We start from the raw sequence: 19243 nt of genomic DNA, 5'->3' as shown, positions 1-19243 counted from the left end.
AAATCGTAGCATCTATCTCTGGAAACCCAGCTGAAGACTCCATTTGAAAGTTTGAGACGTTACAAAAGTGGAGAGAAAAGTCGGGAAATTCCGCCATTATCAAAACATAACAAAACTTAGCGAGCTACAATCGTTCGCTGACGTTTGATTGCAGTGATAAGAGCTGCAACCTGACTGGCCAATACTCGGTTCTTTTATTTTTCTTGACATTTGATTGGTTTATGGACTGTATCCAGATTTTTCTTAAATTGGACAGTTTGTTCAAAGCTTAACTAAACGTTCGAGCAAAAACTATCAACTTTATTTTAACTTTGGACAGTTGGCAAAAGTTAATAAAAATAGGTTTGTTGGCAATATTGGATTTTGATGCAGCTGTATAATTATAGACGGGAAACGGACAGGGGAATTGAGGAGAATTCGAATGCGGCTAATATTACGGTAATGTAATTAAATATAAACACAGCGAAATAATATCATAAAATGCGTTGATGGAAAGAAAACAAGAAAAATAGGCATTGCACCCACTCTTACTTGGAAAAAAAAATAACAACAAGGGATCATGAAAAATCTTACAACACTGGGTATTTTTAGCGGGTCACCTATCCAACACTCTTTGCATTTGTGACAGATACAGATGACACTATTCTTTAGAGGTGTTAACTTTCAGGGATGTTTGTTGCTGTGTTGCTAGGAAAAAAACACACTTCTGTCTGTATAGATGTAGACCTTTCGAAATTCAAAACTTGAAGAAAGGCAAATCATCGTTGAAGTGGTTGGGTATTAAGGTAAGGTAAGGTAAGGTAAGGTAAGGTAAGGTCAAGAACGTCAAGAACACGGGGAGTGGTTGCCCAAGTCTCCCGAGCCAGGGGCTCATGATAAAAGTGTTTGACATACATGTTAAAAAAAAAGATTTAAAAACTATATATTAAAAAATACAAAATTATCATACTATTAATATCTTAAAAAATATGCGTTAAAAATACAATATTAAAAAACGATAAAAATACAACATGTCTATAAAGGAATCATTTAAGACAAGAACTGCATTGGCAGCCACCAAAGTTTGTTGTATTAAGATGATTGATAAAAGCTGGAACGTTTGCTGCATTTTTTGCTGCCGGCGGTAACTGATTCCAAATTCTAGAGATGATATAAGAATACGAGCCGTGGAAGAATCTACTATTGTAAGGGCGTTGTTCTACGTTTAGCCCGCTGCTTCTAAGATTGTATGGCGTGACCCGGGGCTTGAATAAGTTGGTGATATAACGTGGGCCATTTTCTTTAAAACACTTAAAAAATATTATCAGAGATTGTTCAATACGTCTATGTTCTAGCGTTCTCATGCCCAGCGGTTTGAGTAATGACTCATAATTAGAAGTTTTCCCCGTGTTCATTACTGTTCGTAGACCGTAGTAGTTAGCGTCTTCCACTTTTTTGTTGAGCGTTTTACCTATACCAATCAGTAAAGAATTACAATACTCAAAATGCGGTATTATAAAGCTCCTGTATAAAAGTAATAAAGTATCTATGGGTACTAAGCGCTTGAGGCGACGAAGTGCGGCAATCTTAGCGTATACTCTTTTCAAGGAAGACAAAAAATGCGCAATCAAACAGCAGTATGCGGTTGGCGTCACAGTAGCACCTCGATACAGTCAATCTATTTTAGGGCTTTCCACAAGTTGCTCGGCAACCTTTTGGCAACTTCTTGTATTGCGAGCAACTTTTTTCGTTTCGTGTAACTTTTTGCATTCTGAATGATTTCTAGTTTTCTACGAATTCTGAGAAATCGGAGCAGCTTTTAGAGCTTAAGAGGCTGTCTATGTAAGAACCGACCACTGATTTTACTTCGAAAATTCGATTTTTCTAATAACCTGGGATTTCGAAGCCCTTACCTAGTCAATCACTAAAATGAGTTTTATTTCATTAAAAATTCCAATTGAAGTTTTCTAGGATTGATTGAAGTTCGGTCCGCTCGACACAAGTTTCATGCCCGCCGAAACTGGAAAAATAGCACATATTGCCGGCGCTCTAAAAAGAAATAATATTCGCTAAAAAGTCCCAATTCTTTTTTTCAACTATAGATATATCATAGCAGTTTGTTTAGCCATGTTGTAATTATAATTCAATGTTGTTCCTTCTACGGTTACAAGAAGATTTTCTACCCGTTAAATCGAGTTTTGAACCAAACGCGAAAATAGCTCTACTTTGAAGGCACGTTTTAAAAACGTGGCGCCTGTTTGAAACTGCTGAACTACATGAATTGAAAGTATAAATGTCCCTTAATTTAAAACAATAGTAAAATTTGTCTGCCCACTAGGTTTTCAAAACTAAAAACCGCTTAAAGTTCAGGAAATTTTGAAAATATTCTAGTGAGTAACTAACACACTCGCCTTCGTAAAGTGCTCCGATAAATTTCCGTAAATCTCTTACCTGGCTTCAAGATTAAAGTTTTGGTCCTTTGTAGGGATCCTTGAAACCTAGGTAACATTAAAACTGCCAACTTTTATAAGTGTACCTTAGTACACTTATAAAAAAGATTATTTGTCCACACACGCTTTTTTTTTTACTGTAAATTTTGCTATATTTAATGCGAAGTGAAGTAAAGTTTTCATCCATGATTCCTTCTTTCGTCACTTTTTCAAGTTATTCATTCAACAACAAAATTTAATATTCAAAGGTAAATGGTAATGGGTGGCGGGTAGTAGGTGGTCATATTTCACCACGGTTGTAATAAGATCGCACGACGCTGAATAATTCTGTGTCGATTCTGTGCACGTAAGGATTGGTATGATTGTCGCTGACTGCGCCCTCTAAGAAATGAGTTTCGACCACGAGCTAAGTTTTATAAACTCATTACTATTAAAACAAAAAAGTGTCGTCATAACTTCAGAGTAACCTGTCTACGTATTGAATTTTTTCTTAACATTCAATTATGCCTTTCATTTGGGAGCATGTGAGCGTGTGCACAACATCTGTATCGAATGTTACGAATGCTATTCAACTTTAAGACAACAAATTAGCATTTTACTATCTACTGGTCGAGATTACAATGCCGAAAACGACACGTTCAAAATCGAAGAACATGCATATCGTTAGACAATATAAATAAAAACAGTCCGATACATATTGAGTCGCCGGTTTAGAAACGACTGCTCCCAACGCGTTAGTAAATTGTCCGGCATTTGCCATTCTTTTTTCGGATAACCACAAATGGCAAATGCCCCGCGACAAGGCCAGCCAATATCTAGCCTGCTTGGCAGGCGTTCAAGGCGGAGAGATAGTGGTAAATGAGAAACGCGATGCATGATCGGGGAAAAGTATCCCCCCCCCCCCCCCCCCCCAACCTCAGTTAAATATGCAACTGCCAAGTAAGCAGCGGAATGTCTAGCTGTCAAAATGATCGAATCAAAACTGCGCCACTCTTTGTTTTGGCGGTTTGACACCTTTGTAATTTATAGTAAAAGTTTTGCTCGTGAGGTTTTTTTGGCTCATTTCTATTTGCAAGATATGTTTTGAAGTCTAAACTTGTTCACGCTAGAAGGGACTTAAATTTTCCGCAATGGTGTTGACTGATATTTGTTATTTGCCGGCTTGAAGGTCCGTATACAGTCAACTGTCGCCTTACGGACATCCCGCTATTACGGTCTCTCGCCATTTAAATACGGACACTAAACGACGTCTAGTCTGGTTAATGTGAAAATATCTTGTAAGTCTTGTAAGTCTTGTAAATACATGTATTAGTTACTGTCAACGGTTGGTTAGGCTCTATTGTTATGAAAGAGAATGTTTACTGATTCATGTTCTTTTTTGTTGGAATTAAAGTTTTTGTAAATTGATTGGAAATAATGCGTTTTGGTCCCCCTACCTAACCAAATTCCAGTGACCAGTGACCAGTGACCAGTGACTAGTCACCAGCTACCAGTATTTTAGACACGCCACATGTAGACTCCTCTTGAAAGGTTTGTAGAAGCACTCTTTTGGACAACTCTCGGCACACATACATGTATGAACAGTAACGGTGATTCGGGAATCACCTGTTGTAAACACAAAATGGCCGTGGCATTTGTCAATCCTTCCTTGGCTTCCCGAATCACCGTTTACTGTTCATACATGTATGTGTATCAATTAATATACAGACGCACGGCAACATGGAATCTATTTGTCAACTTGAATCAATCAATCAATCAACTTTATTTAGAGAGGGTGACACACGACAGTATGAACTGATAAACTAGTGGCCCTCTGTGCTAAAAATCTACGAGTAATTACAAAATAACTAAGTATGGTACTAAGTATGAACAATAAAATGTTGCAATCTGCAAAAAGTTACAATAAAATGTTGATCTTTCAGTATGCCTTCAAGGCTCGGGTTGTGTATACAATCTTAAGAAAAATCAAGTCCGAAAGGATACATACGCCACGAAAGAGTTGCAAAATGCATCTGCTGTATACCTCAACAACAACAACAACAACAACAACAACAACAACAATCCTTTATTTGCGCACGAGGTACTCAATACATAGACAATTAACAAGATAGTATAAGTTTGACTTTCGAAACATGGTAAAACTTGTAGCTTTAACAACCGTATCCTGTTCATCTTCCTTCGTCTGTTCTTAGGTTTCCAACAACAACAAATACAGCAAAACAACAAAAGTTAATATTTGAAATAACCTAAGAGTTAAAAATGCCAGGCAGCGTGAGCCAAGAGAAAAGAGATTTTACATGTTTACGTCAGGAACACAAAACAAACAAACATAGAAATACAGACCAAAAAAAAATACTAATAACGACGATCTTATACAAAGGATGTTTGTGTCCAGGGTAATTCCGGAGCCGTGTGGAAAAGGTCTGAAAAGACTCTTCCCACCGTCCTCGTAAACGTTCGTGGCTTCAACCTTTTTTTTTTTTTTGATTTGCCGTCCCACCTCAACCGACTCTGGCTCCGAGCATACTATTAATAGTTAATGTGACATCAAATGTATAATTGAATCGCAATATTTATCAAAATCTGGGATGGGCAAACTATGTTCAAAATTATATCCTTCGATGTCTTCAACGTGACACGCTTACATCTTAAAGGTGACACGCTTACGTCGTATGACGTGAAAATGGACCATCATTCCTCGAAAAGCCACCATCTTGAATTCAATTTCTTGATTTTTCCGTGACATCACAAAACCACCGATGAGAGACTCAAAGAAAACAAAACTCATGAAGAGAAAATTATGCTAAAATTATTCTTTATATTAGATATATTGAAACGCACGTAATTGCATGAAAGTTTAAAAAAAGGACGGTATTAACCTCTCCACAGGCTACAACGGCCCTACCATCCCCGGAAAAAGAAAAGACGAGGGAAGACCTGGAAAAGGCAAAACACATGACAAGAGTAACCGAGATCAAGAATGAAAATTGCCTTCAGCGAATGCGACGAAGCAATATGAAGATAACTGTTGTTCCAATCTCTACTTTGTTACTAATGACAAAGGTATTTGATACAACTGAGTATTCTGTAAAAGATACTATTAAAGAAAAATACGATTGACATTTTGCGACCTTGATGCTCCATTTAAAAACATTTTTGTTTTCTTTTTCTTTCATAAAATTATGCCGAAAAAACGCATTAGAAACGATTAGAAACGCTTTATCTCCATTTCGAGTAATGCTGTGTTGTAAAAGAACGTCTGGCCGCGTTATCCTGTCAAACGTTTTCCTCGAGCTTTGGAAATATAAACTCGTTTGCCCCACGGAAGGAACCTGCCGATAGGCTAACCTGGTTAGAGAATACGTAGAAAAACGTTTTCTGAGGCTTTAACCTTGTTATCTTCAGAACAAAGAAGACAGGACAAGATCTGACAGAGGGTTTTTTTTTTTTTTCTCAGCATTAATCAACCATAATTTACAGGTTAACAAGCTTCATAATGAAGTCTTTTATATCCTGTCTACGGCATCTCCTGAGATCTCCATAACCTGAAAATAGCACAATTGAAGGAATTAAAATTTAGCCGTTAGAATTCCAACTGCTGTAGTTACAGAGTAACAGAAATACAGGCAACAAGGAGAGTTTGGATCTTTGTTTGTTCGTTGGGTTGCGTCGAAGAATGGAAGTGACTCTAGCCGAGCAGCGAACAAGGCACTGTTTCAAGTTGACATACATGTTAAAAGTTCCATATTCTTCTTTTTAAAGAGCTTTTATAGTTTATAAGACGGGTGTGAGGATTGGAGGAAAGCAGTAACTGTTATTGCCCTTGATTAGAGATCATGCCATTAAGCTTCGATCTCTTTCTTCAGTTTATTGAATTTACAATAAACGTTTAGTCTTTTTATTGTTAGCTGGGAGTGGGGAATTCCTCACACCAAAGAGAACTCTGAAAGCCAGATTGATAAAAAAAAAATCATTTTTATTGAGTTCAATGCCGGATGCACTGAAAATGAGCTGAAGAAGAGATTTTAAATAAGCACACCCGGCATTAGCATTTGCCACAGGTCTTTGGGCAGTCTTTGACATGAAGTCCACATAGCTGTGTTGGCAATAACCTCTTTGTGACCAGTATAAACAACTCGAGTTTTTATCCTTGCAACCTAGAAGAAAGAAAGATAGCTAAGCATAAACATATGCATTTCAACTAAGAAAAATAAAATATTATTTCTGAGTAAAGGCATAAAACATGTACAGATATAACAATTTGAGTAAATAAAGGTATAAACTAACTGCATCCAAATCTATCAGTAACATAAGTGAATCCTGTCCAAAAGTAAAGCGGAACTTCCAGAGGCAGTTAATTCGTAATCAGTTTATCTCAACACACAAAAGCACATCAATTCTCTCAACTTGAGGTCAACTTGACATGTGCACAAATCAGTAACTGTTCACGTAATCACTCAGCACAAATGAACCCTTTTACTCTTGTTTCCCGAGAAGTCCCCTGAGACGTTTGAGTTCCTTTCGTCTGTTATTGAAAAGCGAAGTAACACGGAGGTGACAGAACGTACGAATTCTAAAGATACATCAAATCATCAAATAAAACAAAACATCCCTCCTAATCACGTGGCATAAACCATGTTAGTCCTGTATGGACCAAGCTCTTGTATGATCCCGTGAGGTTGTCTGTTTATGACACAAGCCTTTTCATGCTTTTATGACAACCGATATTATTCTTTCGGTACCAATTTTTGCAATATATATCTACGATTTAAATGCACACATGCAAGTGGCATGGTAAATAACTGAACATATTTTATTTCGATTTTTTGTCTGGATCACATAAACCATATCAACTAATGAAGTATGTAGTTTACCAATACTATCGAGGAGTTGATTTTGAAGGTGGATCAAAACTTAAAAGGGTATTAAGTTAAAGAGAACAGATTTGTAGCTCTAAAGGCAATCTTCCTAATTCATTTTTAGGTCCTATATTTGCTGTACATACAACCTGGTGGAGTAGTGTATTTTTGGTTTCCCTAATAGAGACTAAGTTCAATTCCTACTAAACATCTTGCCCTCATCAGGTCTGTTAAAGAGGGATGCACTGCATTATCAACTAAATATTTGGTGAAACTTACTCTCACCACCCCCTCCTCCGTGGGTACTTGTTGAAAGCATAGGCAAGTCCTAAATGAATTTTTAAAAAAATGCTCTGAGTTACGCCACACTTTTATTTAGTGAGGAAGGTGGTCTTATCAGTTTGCTGGGAAGCTGTCGCGGCCCTGGGTACAAGCAACCCAGGCCACTAGTAGGAGTTTCGCATGCCAGTCCTGTGCACAAATACATTTTTGCCTACCATTTGGCATTCATGATCAGCCTATTTGAGGTTTTCAGCGTTATTCTTATTCCCACTGTTCAAAATCTGTTTAGTTGGTAGTGAGAGCCTGTGCAAATTTTCTAATTAATTACAACAACTATACTTATCGTAGTTAGACTTTCACTTGCTGTAGTGCTTTCCCAGTTGTTTTTAAGGTTGCGTAGCGCTATCATTCGGATGAATCGCTATCCAATGGATACGTTTTAACTAAACCAACCACGCTATCTGCTGGATAGTGATTTATCCGGTGGATTGTGTTATCCACCTCTCGAACAACCCGGCCATATAGTGGTGGGTTCGGCATACGAACTTAAAAATAACGTTCGTGACGAGTGAGTCACTTCTTGCTCGTTTTTCTCTAATTGTGCGAGAGCAGGTGGAGTTACTCGTAGCGATCATTCAACATTTATACATGGGATTATGTTTACTATGTTTTTATACCTACCCTGCTGAATGTTCTGCCAGTTGATTATCACGTACTCGTCGCGATCAGGACGGGACTGTTCATGATAGAATCCCAGAGCATGACCTGAGAACAACAGCATCATCAACAAAACAACAACAACGTAAAGAAAAACTGACTGCAATTTAGGGGGGAAATGTTTATCCCTTTAATCAGAGCGCATGTACGACACACTGGAAATTGAGAAAAAAAAAACAGTCCATAACTTAATACCATGCGTGAAGGTGCATTTACCGTGCTTTATTGTAAAGGTTACGTTAAAATTTCAGATGGGGTCAAACAAAGTAGGTAACAGCAAAATCAAGCGTACTTATTTATTGCGAGAGATACTGTATTCTCTTAGTGTACCATGTTTCATAAAATCAGTCATACAAACCCACCAATCTCATGTGCAACAGTGTGCGTGTACCAGCATCCTCTGGCAAGGGAAACCATCTGTCTTCTTCCTGTCCGTCCCACATATGACGTGCATCTGACAAATAATTGAACAAGAAAACTCCCAACGAAACCAATCACAAGACAAATTGAAAGAGAGGTATTTTCTACTTTTCACTGCTTAACAAGGCAGTCCGAGTATGTGGCTGAGCGCAATATATTAATAATGGTGTTAAATTTATGTATAAATTGGTGTGCGTGAATGTAATGCTTGGGGTAGCCCTGCGATGGACTATCATCCCATCCTGGAGGGGGGACGGGGGGGGGGGGGGGGAGAAATACTCCTAGCCGCTTTGTGCTACGGGAACCTCTTTTACTCTCTCAAAATTAAAGTACGCCACTTTAATGCTTACCCTGAGCCAATGTGAAAGTAGGCATAAGCACTCTCAGTTGTCCTTTTCTTGAACCGCACACACGTTTGAGTTTTCCACAAATTCATGGCAGCATTGATTGCTGACATAGCTCTTGAACTTCTCTCTATAAGTAATGATAGAAACGCGTACATTTAGTAAATTTACAAGCATAAGGAAGATGGTAAATGTTTACAACATACAGCTTACAATCAGTATCAAACAGCACTTACATTGTAAAATTTGGTCCAGGCTTCTTGTAGCTACTGGTATGCAATAAAATTCCCATTATAACTCATGGGGTATACAACTTCGGAAGGGTTTTTGTGTGGTGTTATAAACGGGAGGTGGTCATGAAGTAGACTACGCCGGAGTAGTCCCTCTTTTGCTTAGTCCGTCACGTGCGACGTACTAAGTGAAAGAGGGACTACTCGTAGTCTAGTGGCGAAGCGTTTTAAAATACAGGTTATGAAGTGTCAAAAGACATTCATTACTAAGACGATTTAATAAATTTTTGATAAAGTTTAGTCAACTTCACCACCTTAGGAGTTCGTTGTTTGATGGTTACAAGCGTTCAAAGCTGACTGGAAAAACCGTCACGGTTTTAAAGTCAAATTAAGTAAGGCGTACCCCTCAAGAATGAAATACTGAATTGATTATTGGAAAATTGAACCAACTAATCGTTCCAAGAATACGGCTAATGGGTTTAATATTCAAAAAAATCAATTAAATGTTAATTTTTGAAATGACTGGCGAGTTCAATTTTCAAATAATCAATTCATTAATGTAATCTTGAGGGTACGCTTCACTTGGCTTGACTTTAAGGGGGAGATCTGATACTTCCTTCCCTTTAAGGGAAGCTGAAAAGGATCCTGGTTGGTGAAACCAAAAGTATAGATTTATCTAGCTAATTAAGTACTGCCGTGTACTACAGTGTGCACCAAACATTGGCTAGATTTATTTTTATTATTACTATTTTTTACCATAAGTTGGTAAGTTATTTAAATTAATGTGCAACATTACATTGCTAATTCGGCCGAAATTAAAGGGTCATACTTTTTTGATGCTATTTACGTATTAATCTAACAAACAATCAATGGATATAAGTACAAGATGCCTCCGAGATTCAGTAAACGTCTGAGGTTGACTTAAAGTGGCATGTTGGATGATTAAATGGACGATTCGATTGAGGCAAAAACTTGGAATAAAAAGGAATATAGTAGCTCAAGGCCACAATCGAATCGTCCATTTAGCTTCCAAGACTATTTCATCCAAGGATAAAAGGTTGAAAACTTGTCTGCTATAAAAAAAGCTCGATTTATAAATTATTTTCGGTCTTTGATGAAAACTTTGAAAGAAGTTCAACAAAACGGATTGATTACTACCGATTGCTGGATCCAACTGATAGACAAGAACCGCCCCAGGCCACAGATTCTTGCGAATTGACGCGCGGCCCAGTCCAGCCTTACTGACGTCTTCTCCGAGCGTGACAGCCATTCTTTGGGCGTCGGTAAGGATCATGTCGCCTTCGAACAAGTTTTTGTCTCCAAGGCCAACGTTTTCTAAACAAAAGAATAACCAGTTAGTATGGTCGATTAATGCTGAAATCCATTATTGCCTTTAGTCGTTCTCTTAATTACGTTGATAAGGCTGAATTGAAAGATTATGATCGTGACACAGAGGGGCTTGATCTTATATCATACCTTCTGGTCGATGCAAGTTAGCGTGAGTTGTACAGACCAAGAACAATAAGACTACCTCCGAAGCAGCCATTTTTCTCGCCTCCCCAGAGCACGAAAAAGGATCGGCTCACCAGCTTCTATAGAAAGCTGCTTCTATTCAAGCAGAAAAGATGAATATTAGACCAGCTTGTTGAATTTGCTTTTAAATTTTATACCTCAAATACAGCAGTTTTCCACTTAAGAATAGTTCCCGCTGAAGTGACGTTTGTGTTATTAAACACATGAAAAAGTTTCAATAGAGAGCAGGCAGTATTTACTCATAATTATATGAATTCAAACCAATTCTTGTTTATCTATTTCAGTTGCTATTTATATACTTTTAACATATCGTATTGCGATCATTTAAGTTGAAAATTAAAAGGACAAAAAAGGAATCAGGTTCAAAAATATGCTAATCACATATTAAAAATAACATATCGCTATCAAGCTTTTACTCAAAGGGTCTACCGTGGTTTCACTAATCACAGTTATACAGCTAGTACCTCAGTGAAAATTTAAATACAGTTTATTTAAGTTTTTTTCATATTTGGCAAGCAGTTGACATCACTATGGAACCTCTATTCATCACCATTCTATATCCGTTATTATGCGTTTTTAGCACCTGAAAGGCTGCTCAATTATAACTGCAGTCACTTGCCTAATATTTTACAAACTTTTCATCTCGTGTTTACAATAAAATGAAAACGGATGAAAAACACTAAACTTAAAGTTTCTGCCAAGACACTCTATTGAAAGCATTCGTCGAACCATCGTCTTGATTTCCAGCTAGCCTTTGCTTATGTGCTAAAAACTATAACTGTGAAAAATCGCGCAATCTCTTTTACAGTTAAATGATATCCTTTTAAGCTGTAAATTGTGGTGGTGAACTTGTTCGGTAAGACTTCCGGCAAGACATTCTTGGTAAGTATTTTACATGTACTTAGGAAGACTATTGTCTACGTTTTACCATGAGTCTATTGAAAAACATTTTTGTCTTGTGTCAGACTCAGTTAAACCGAAACGCACGAGAGGGTTCGGCCTCATTCGTGATTTATCGCCAAGTTATGAACACTTGGCGATAAATAACGAATTGTTTTGGCACTAAAAACAGCTTTAAATTTTAGCGGGCCGTACAGTAGAACACGACCCGCCAAATTCACCAATCACAACGCGCGTAGAGAGACATAATGACACGATATATCCTTGAAAGGTAGGTTTGTAGGCTGCAGTCTTCATTTTCCCCGGGTCAGCAGCATGCATTCTGCAGTCCGCAGTCTGCGTTTTGCACTGACCGAGTTTCTGTCGAGCCAGCAATGTATGTCAGAGAAAAACTTAATTTACGAAGTCAACATTCCAAGGTAAAATTATTCAATTATTCAATCATAATCTAAACTTGCATACTGTTTGTATAGATAATCAAATGACTTCGAGTGCAATTTGGAATAAATACGCACAGGAAAATTTTCAAAGACTAAGACAAAAAAGAACACATTTGAAAAATTTGCGAGTGATTATTTATTTCTTATTATATGACTGAGAAAATAACTTCTTGTGATTGACTGAGAGCAGGCCAATTTATCGTTAATTCTTAATTTTCACTGCTATGTAAATTAACGCGCGTGCATTCTCAATTTTCTCAGTCATATAATAAATGAGTAATCGTATGAAAGCTCCAGCAATTAAGGATTTACGCTACTCCTGATATTTCAAATTGCACTCGCCGAAATTACTCCGCAGGATTCTTTTCATATTTAACTGAAGTAAATTTCAACTCTGTAACCGCAACTCACTACACCGTAAACATTTCAACATGGTGTTGTAAAAACTGATGAGCGGAAAACAAAAACAACAAGAAAGATTTCCGCTGATCTGACAAGCCTGACACAGTAGCGTTAACACGTCTTAGGATGTTTATTGCATTCGTCTGGCTTTCGTGACCCTAGCGGCAAACTTGCCGTCAAAAGTTGGATTTCGTCATTGTTTACTCACTGAGCTGCACCAAACAGACACGGCACAGCAAAAAATTTCCTATGAGCTGCTAACTTCTGACGTCTTTTCTTGACCCTCTCGTTTGCGTGCCAGAAGTCTCAAAATTAATTTAGGCTGGATCTTCAATCATCATTAACTTGCCGATTTTTTTCGTTGCCGTTGTTGTTTTGTTTTGTTTTGTTTTGTTTTGTTTTGTTTTGTTTTTGTTTTTTTTAACACGACAGCTATAACCACCAGTGATTTATTTGTTTTCCATGTAGTGTGACTTATAAGAAAATAGAATTTTCGCTGGAAAATTCAGCCTTCTTACTGTCTACGTTAATAACGATGTTCTTGCAAGAAGGTTGAGTGGAAAAGGACACTGTATACTAGGCTGCGCTAATACAAACGAACTTTGGACGCAAACAAGATTTCCATTGACTAGCAACGCTTACATGTCTTGGTGCGATGTTTATCCAATTCTCCTGTCCTTCGCGACTCCTTCCTGGATTGGACAGCGGGAAAATTGAGATTTGTTCATTGTTTACATACAGCTGCACCAAATAGTCACCGGCACGGTATAAAATCAACCGACCTCTGACATCTTTCCTCGACCATCCTTGTTTTAATTACAGCTGTTATTGACAACTATTTGAGTATTCATCGAGAACGAGATTGCATGTATGTGGAGCAAAAACGTAACTTGATTCATATTTTGCTCTGAAGATTGAGATAGTTTTGAGTTGTTCATGAAGCGAGCAGGAACTAATTATTTTTCCCAACCTTCCTGCATGTGTCAAAGATGGCCATGCATAATTGGGAATGTAAAGCGAACCAGCAGGGTTTCCTTTGCTAAAAATTGGCGGCGAACATTTCTGCCGCACTTTTGTAAAACAATCCACCTTAAATTACTAACATTTGGGACAAAGGAGATATCAGTTGATACCTCGTGAAACGGTTGCCGAAGTATTAAAGCTAAGGACGTCTAATATACCTCCCAGTCAACTAATTGTGTCGCCAAAATATAAGAGTTTCTGAAAGTTGTATGAAGTATCTTTTAGACTCGCCCAAAATTGCTTAAAATTTCCAGTATTTTATGCCAATTGAGAGGTGATATCTCGTATAAAAAAGAACGCCTACCTCGGCAAATGTTATGGTTGTTTTAAAATCTTTTCCGCTAATTTTTATCCTGTGAAACGAATGATTCTGCCGGTTTTCTCTGACACTCAAAACTTCTTCCTGGAACACAGTACATAATGCCCTTCCGCGGCAACAATATATACGTAAATCAAAATAGTTTGGAAGACCAAAATTAAAGAGAACAAATGTTGTGAATTATAAGTGTCATGCGGGCCTTTCTATATGTATGGTTGTCATCGGTTGACATTTCCAGGGAGCGCAGTGTGAATTATAAATTTACGCCACGACTTGCTTTGTTGCTCTCTCATCTTGGGGAGGATGGAAAGCCGGCGTCGAGAAGGTGACGGGAATCGAGCGTAAAACTGACTTCACATGTTCACGTAAAATAAACTCGATGGAGAAGGAATAATAGCAAATCAGGGAATGGATTTTGGAAGCTTCTGCACCCCTCCAAAAGATTTTTATTTCTTACTGTGCCTCTGTGACTGCAAAAATAACATGTTAAGGTAATTAATATTCCTAAAAATATTTCGCTTGCTTTTTAATCATCTCTAGAAATAAAATGTTAAATTTACGTTCAAAAACTGTCCGGCCATCACTGTGTAAACGGGCACATATTTTAGTTTTTACTTTATTCTATTTGCAACGGCCTGAGGAAAAAGGAATAGCAACGTTTAAATGTTTTGTCAAGTCGCCATGTTCGAATCAATGGTAACGGGCACTTTGACCTGTTTAAGAGAGTGCAGATGAAGTAGACTCAACCGGAACCAAGCCCCGCACCTGCTTATCTTTCTTCCTTAGTAAGCGCGCGCTTGCGTCTGAACCGGCCTTGGGCAATTTAAAATGAGTTACTTGTTTTGTATATTCTATTTCAGAAACGATTCTGCTACACGGTAAACAGCATGAACAACATTACTAGCAACGAAACCTTTTCAGAAGAAGACGAATATGTGGGGTATGAAGACTGCCCTCCGCTTGAACCTCCATCTCCTCATGCAGCTAAGATCGCAGCGTACGTGGTGATAATAGTAATCTCACTGGTTGGCAATATCTCAATAATATCTGTTACTCGACGTACTTGGAGTATTCGGCGAAAGGTCGCTTTCTATTTTGTCGTGAACATGGCCATTGCAGATCTTTTGACCACAGTGATAAACACACCAGAGTCCATGGCAGTTGAGATACGCGATTCGGATGAGTGGATGCCAAGCGATGTGGGAATTGTACTTTGTAAACTTGCGCCCTTCTGCCAAGAGGTTTGTGCATTCTGTTCCGTTCTTAACCTATTGGCGATTGCACTGGACAGATTTTTTGCCACCTGCTTCCCTCTCAAAAGAATTATGACCAGAAGATTCTCGAAGATTATTATTTTGAGTACCTGGCTGATTCCTTGTACATTCAACGTGCCTATGATTGTCGCAAGCAACGTGGTGAAAAATGAAGAACAACTCTACTGCGATGAACGATGGCCGGCTCCATTCGATACCTACAAGGCGTCCCAGGATTATACCATAATTCTCTTCGTTCTCTTCTACATGCTTCCTTTGGTTACCGTACCAACACTGTACAGCTGTGTTATTTATAAAATTTGGCGGAGAAAGACTCCTGGAAACCCCTCGCGACGACAAACCGTCTTAATTCTCGAAGAAGAAGCAAAGCGTTGAAAATGTTTATAACAATTGTCGTTTGTTTCACTCTTTGTTAGCTTCCATACCAAGTTACTTTCTTTTTAAATTCCTTCGTCCAAAATTCTTTTGTGGGCTTCCTAAAGATTTACTTTTTATGTCGCGGTTTTTGGCGCACTCTACAAGTGCTTTAAATCCGTGCATTTAACTGGCATTCAACAAAGACTATCGGAATGGAGTTAAGCGACTTTTAAATGTCTTTTGAATGCAGTTTATTATACACGAAAGTCACTAGCACATGCGTAGATGGGAATGCTTACCTTTAGATATACTCTGATAAGTTTAACTTCAGCTGTCTCGTCTCCCGCGCAGTACTAAGAGTCAAAAACTAGTCGCCAAGCTTCACGCCCAACCCCGTCCGGAGACATCTGTGTTTGGCCCCTTAAAGCGAGACTATGTCGTAAAGTGTTCTCGCCGGAGTCGTCGGAGTGTCACTTTCAATTCCTTAACCTCGACAATGACTGCAGGAATAATATAGTACTTTGTAGTTCACTGAAGTCATGATATTGCTCGCTTTTGATGTTTCATTCCATTTCAGGTTTCATTCAGTTTTACATTTATTAAGATGAAATGACGTTGTTACTTCGGTAATACCAGTTTCCAAGTGTTTCCATGCCGTGAAACTGACACGTATTTCCTAAGAAAGTAAATAGGAGAGTAAGTAGGTAAGTTTACTATATGGCTAGCTTCGGGAACGGGCAAGATGAACCAAATCCTGCGCTGTGATTGGCTACCCGAGCGGACAAGATGGCGCTATCTTGCCCACTCGGGACTGCCCGCTGTATCCCGAAGGAAAAATTCCCCAAAAGCCATTTAATAAATCCTTTATCGACCAAGTCCTTCGGTCAAGATGGCTGGATACTGGCCGCGGTCTTTTCTTTACGAGGTAATGGACCTTGAGTCCGTCTCGATTCATAAACACGCAAAAAAATAATTTGGCCAATATCTAGCCATCTAGACCGAACAAGCTTGGTCAATAACCCATATTTATTGTATGGCTAGCTCCGAAAGCTGGGAAGACGAACCAGTTACTGCGCTGTGATTGGCTACGGACAAGATGGTTCTATCTTGCCTGCTTGGGAGTGCCCGCTGTGTCCGGACGTTATAGCCCTTTGCAAAAGTGGCGTTATTTTTCCAAGTAATAATTACGTTCTCTGCTGTATATTACGGTGGCCCGTATCTGCAAACACAGCAAACCATTCTTGAAACACAAACAGTATTTTTGGAACACAAGTCAACATCTGCGAAACACAACACAAAATTATCGAAACACAACACAAAATTATTGAAACACAACGCAAAATTACTGAAACACAGCACAAAATTATCGAAACACAACACAAAACTATTGAAACAAAATCATCAATGCAGAATTGATGTGCTATTATACAACCTATAATCCTATTATTTAGTCAACCGCTGACTCGTTATGCGCCTAACTCAATCCCGCCATTTTTAAACTTGGAAAAAATTATTTTCCAAGTTTTAGTGGTGAAGCGATTTCACTCCATCACTCCTTCACTTCCTGTTAGACATTTGAAACCCCGGAGGGGAACTCCCATATGAAAAGGTCAGGGATGCTCGTCGGAAAAATTGGAATTTAACTCCTAAAGGAGCAGGCGCGGATCTAGGGAAAATGTTGACCGATTTACTGCAAAACGAGCGCCGAAGGCGCAAGCTCCTAAGGGGCATGCTCCCCCGGGAAATTTTTTCAATTTTAACTACCTAAAGTTCCCTTTCCTGGCTTTTTGAGTCAGTCAGACAATATATTTACCAGTTCCATTCTCCTTGGATGAAGCCTTGCAAATCTGCGAATTATTTCGTCAAAGTCAATGTCCATGTTGGAATGAATGTGCAGCAAGGCAAGTCCTGTCAAACTCGTCTGTAAATTCGTGCTTTGTAAATATGTTTTCAGTCATCTCAAAGCCATTGCTAGAACGAGTTTCCACTGCAAAGATAAATCATTTGTTCAAACAAACACGTCTGAGTATCACGTCAGCCAGCCGTGTTCATACCGAACGAGAATAACTTTTCAGTAAAATTAATATGTCCACTCTCAACCATTATTAACAAAGACCCGAACTAACCTTTTTTCCTGAAGTTGTCAGTAATTTGTGACATCTTGACGTTGTTATGTATTCCACACTCTTGTTGAAGTCGTTGTCCAAAGACGTTGAATGATAGTACAGGCTATCCTAGTAGAGAATTGCACAAATCGCCCGGGGAAATCTAATTTTGGTCTAGACGCCCACGGCGATGATGTGATGGCGTGACCGCCGTCGGGAGACTAGTGATTTCCCGGCTGTAAAATTTTGCCGCCAGAACGTGTCTATGACCCTTGTCTATTTCCGGTAATTGGCAAAAAAGAATAAATAAAAAATAAATGTCAAAACTATTTTCGAGATTCAACTTGCAGTTTACTTTTATTAAAAATATATACATATCTATTGATTTTTTTTATTATGAAAATTCTGACCGATTTCCGTAAAACGGTGGAAACCGGTATGGATCCGCGCCTGCTTGTTTACAGTCTATCGAACTTTATCTCTGGCAATCTTTGTTAACCTTTCCTTTGTGTACTTTTGCAGTGAAAAAGCTGGTTCACCGCGTCAAATGGACAGGATAAACCTTCAGATACGGAAGGTACAGGAAACCTGAAAAATAACAGTTTAATAAGATAGAAAAACACCAGTGACATAATGATAAACCATAAAGGAACAAGGATAGCTAAGGATAGAGAAGATTAACACGGATTGCAAACGACGAATTTGAAAAATTGAGGCTAAACTTTTCAATATGCGCAAACCGTGACTGAGCTCTTTTAAATAAGCTTAAATTTGGCTATTTCCGTAAAAAAAAATCACGAGAAATTATGAGAACTAAAGAAAATGTTAAAAAGAAACGGAACAAATGGCAAGATTTAAATTCTACAAAGAAACTGAATTCTAGATATCGAAGCGCTAAATTAAAATACCGTGGTGCAGCTCGTTCTTTCCAGCGAACTTCGTCCGCTGGAATTTTTACGGTCAAAATTAAAAATGCTGGTTGTATCGACGGTTAGATCTTCATGCGATTGCGTAAGCTCATTCATTGTCAGAGAAAAGTTTTTCTTCCAAAGATATTTTCCAAAGAAGTGAAAAAGAGGTAAGAAAACTGAGTATGCGTCATAATTTGCGCGCACATAAATTTCGTCATTATTACAGTTGAATTATGACGCAACTGTAATTACTGGACCAAAAGTACGTTTTACGACGCTTCACCGCGGTGTTCTTGTCTGTGAGATTTTCGACAGTTAGAGACCAATTTCGATTTATTAAATGTCTTACTTGGCTCCGAGGCTAAGGGGAATAAAACAAGAGAGACCGCCTCGGGTCTAAGGGATGAATAATTAACTTCTTTTTTCATTATTCCGTTAAGCCTCGCGGAGCCGTTAGAATTTTAAAATATAAAAATTGGCCTATTAACTACAAACAGCATATTCGGATCAAAATTCCTTTCAGGTGCGTGTTTTTTCTCTCCGGTTGCTCATTTTTCACAATTCAAAGCACACAATCTTAACGTGGGATGCATTTCTTTTGTTCAAAGCATATTTCTCGTGGCTGTAATGAATTTTAATGTGGGTATATATAAAGAAGTGTAGAATGACACACCCATTTTAGCGTCGGTCGCCGTTGC

The 19243-nt window shown here is 38.4% G+C and overlaps 2 protein-coding genes across 2 annotated transcripts; one reads left to right on the top strand and one right to left on the bottom strand.

Moving 5' to 3' along the window:
* Positions 1-8053: 8053 nt before the first annotated feature.
* LOC110040099 (blastula protease 10-like) lies at positions 8054-10923 on the bottom strand. The gene is made up of 5 exons (XM_089275430.1): positions 10758-10923; positions 10440-10616; positions 9058-9181; positions 8650-8741; positions 8054-8335 (listed from the first exon to the last, which is right to left on the bottom strand). Exons 1-5 carry the CDS (start codon positions 10825-10827, stop codon positions 8202-8204), a joined length of 597 nt encoding a protein of 198 aa, XP_089131556.1. The 5' UTR covers positions 10828-10923; the 3' UTR covers positions 8054-8201.
* A 3840-nt stretch (positions 10924-14763) lies between these two features.
* Positions 14764-15789, top strand: LOC149118977 (orexin receptor type 2-like). The gene has a single exon (XM_089282869.1). It carries the CDS (start codon positions 14786-14788, stop codon positions 15545-15547), a length of 762 nt encoding a protein of 253 aa, XP_089138995.1. The 5' UTR covers positions 14764-14785; the 3' UTR covers positions 15548-15789.
* Positions 15790-19243: the final 3454 nt, after the last annotated feature.

Source organism: Orbicella faveolata, unplaced genomic scaffold (assembly GCF_042242905.1).
Source record: "Orbicella faveolata isolate gen_17 unplaced genomic scaffold, um_ofav_v1 contig_1, whole genome shotgun sequence".
Lineage (NCBI taxonomy): Eukaryota > Metazoa > Cnidaria > Anthozoa > Scleractinia > Merulinidae > Orbicella > Orbicella faveolata.
Note: the sequence above shows the minus strand (reverse complement) of the source record. Positions and strands in the feature narration are given on the sequence as shown.

Coding starts and splice junctions, on each gene's coding strand:
- LOC110040099 (XM_089275430.1), bottom strand. CDS start 10,827: ATGGCTGCTTCGGAGGTAGTCTTATTGTTCTTGGTCTGTACAACTCAC. Junction 9,182..10,439: donor TCAGTTGGATCCAGCAATCG/GTAGTAATCAAT, acceptor CATTACTTATAG/AGAGAAGTTCAAGAGCTATG. Junction 8,742..9,057: donor TACTTTCACATTGGCTCAGG/GTAAGCATTAAA, acceptor ATTATTTGTCAG/ATGCACGTCATATGTGGGAC.
- LOC149118977 (XM_089282869.1), top strand. CDS start 14,786: ATGAACAACATTACTAGCAACGAAACCTTTTCAGAAGAAGACGAATAT.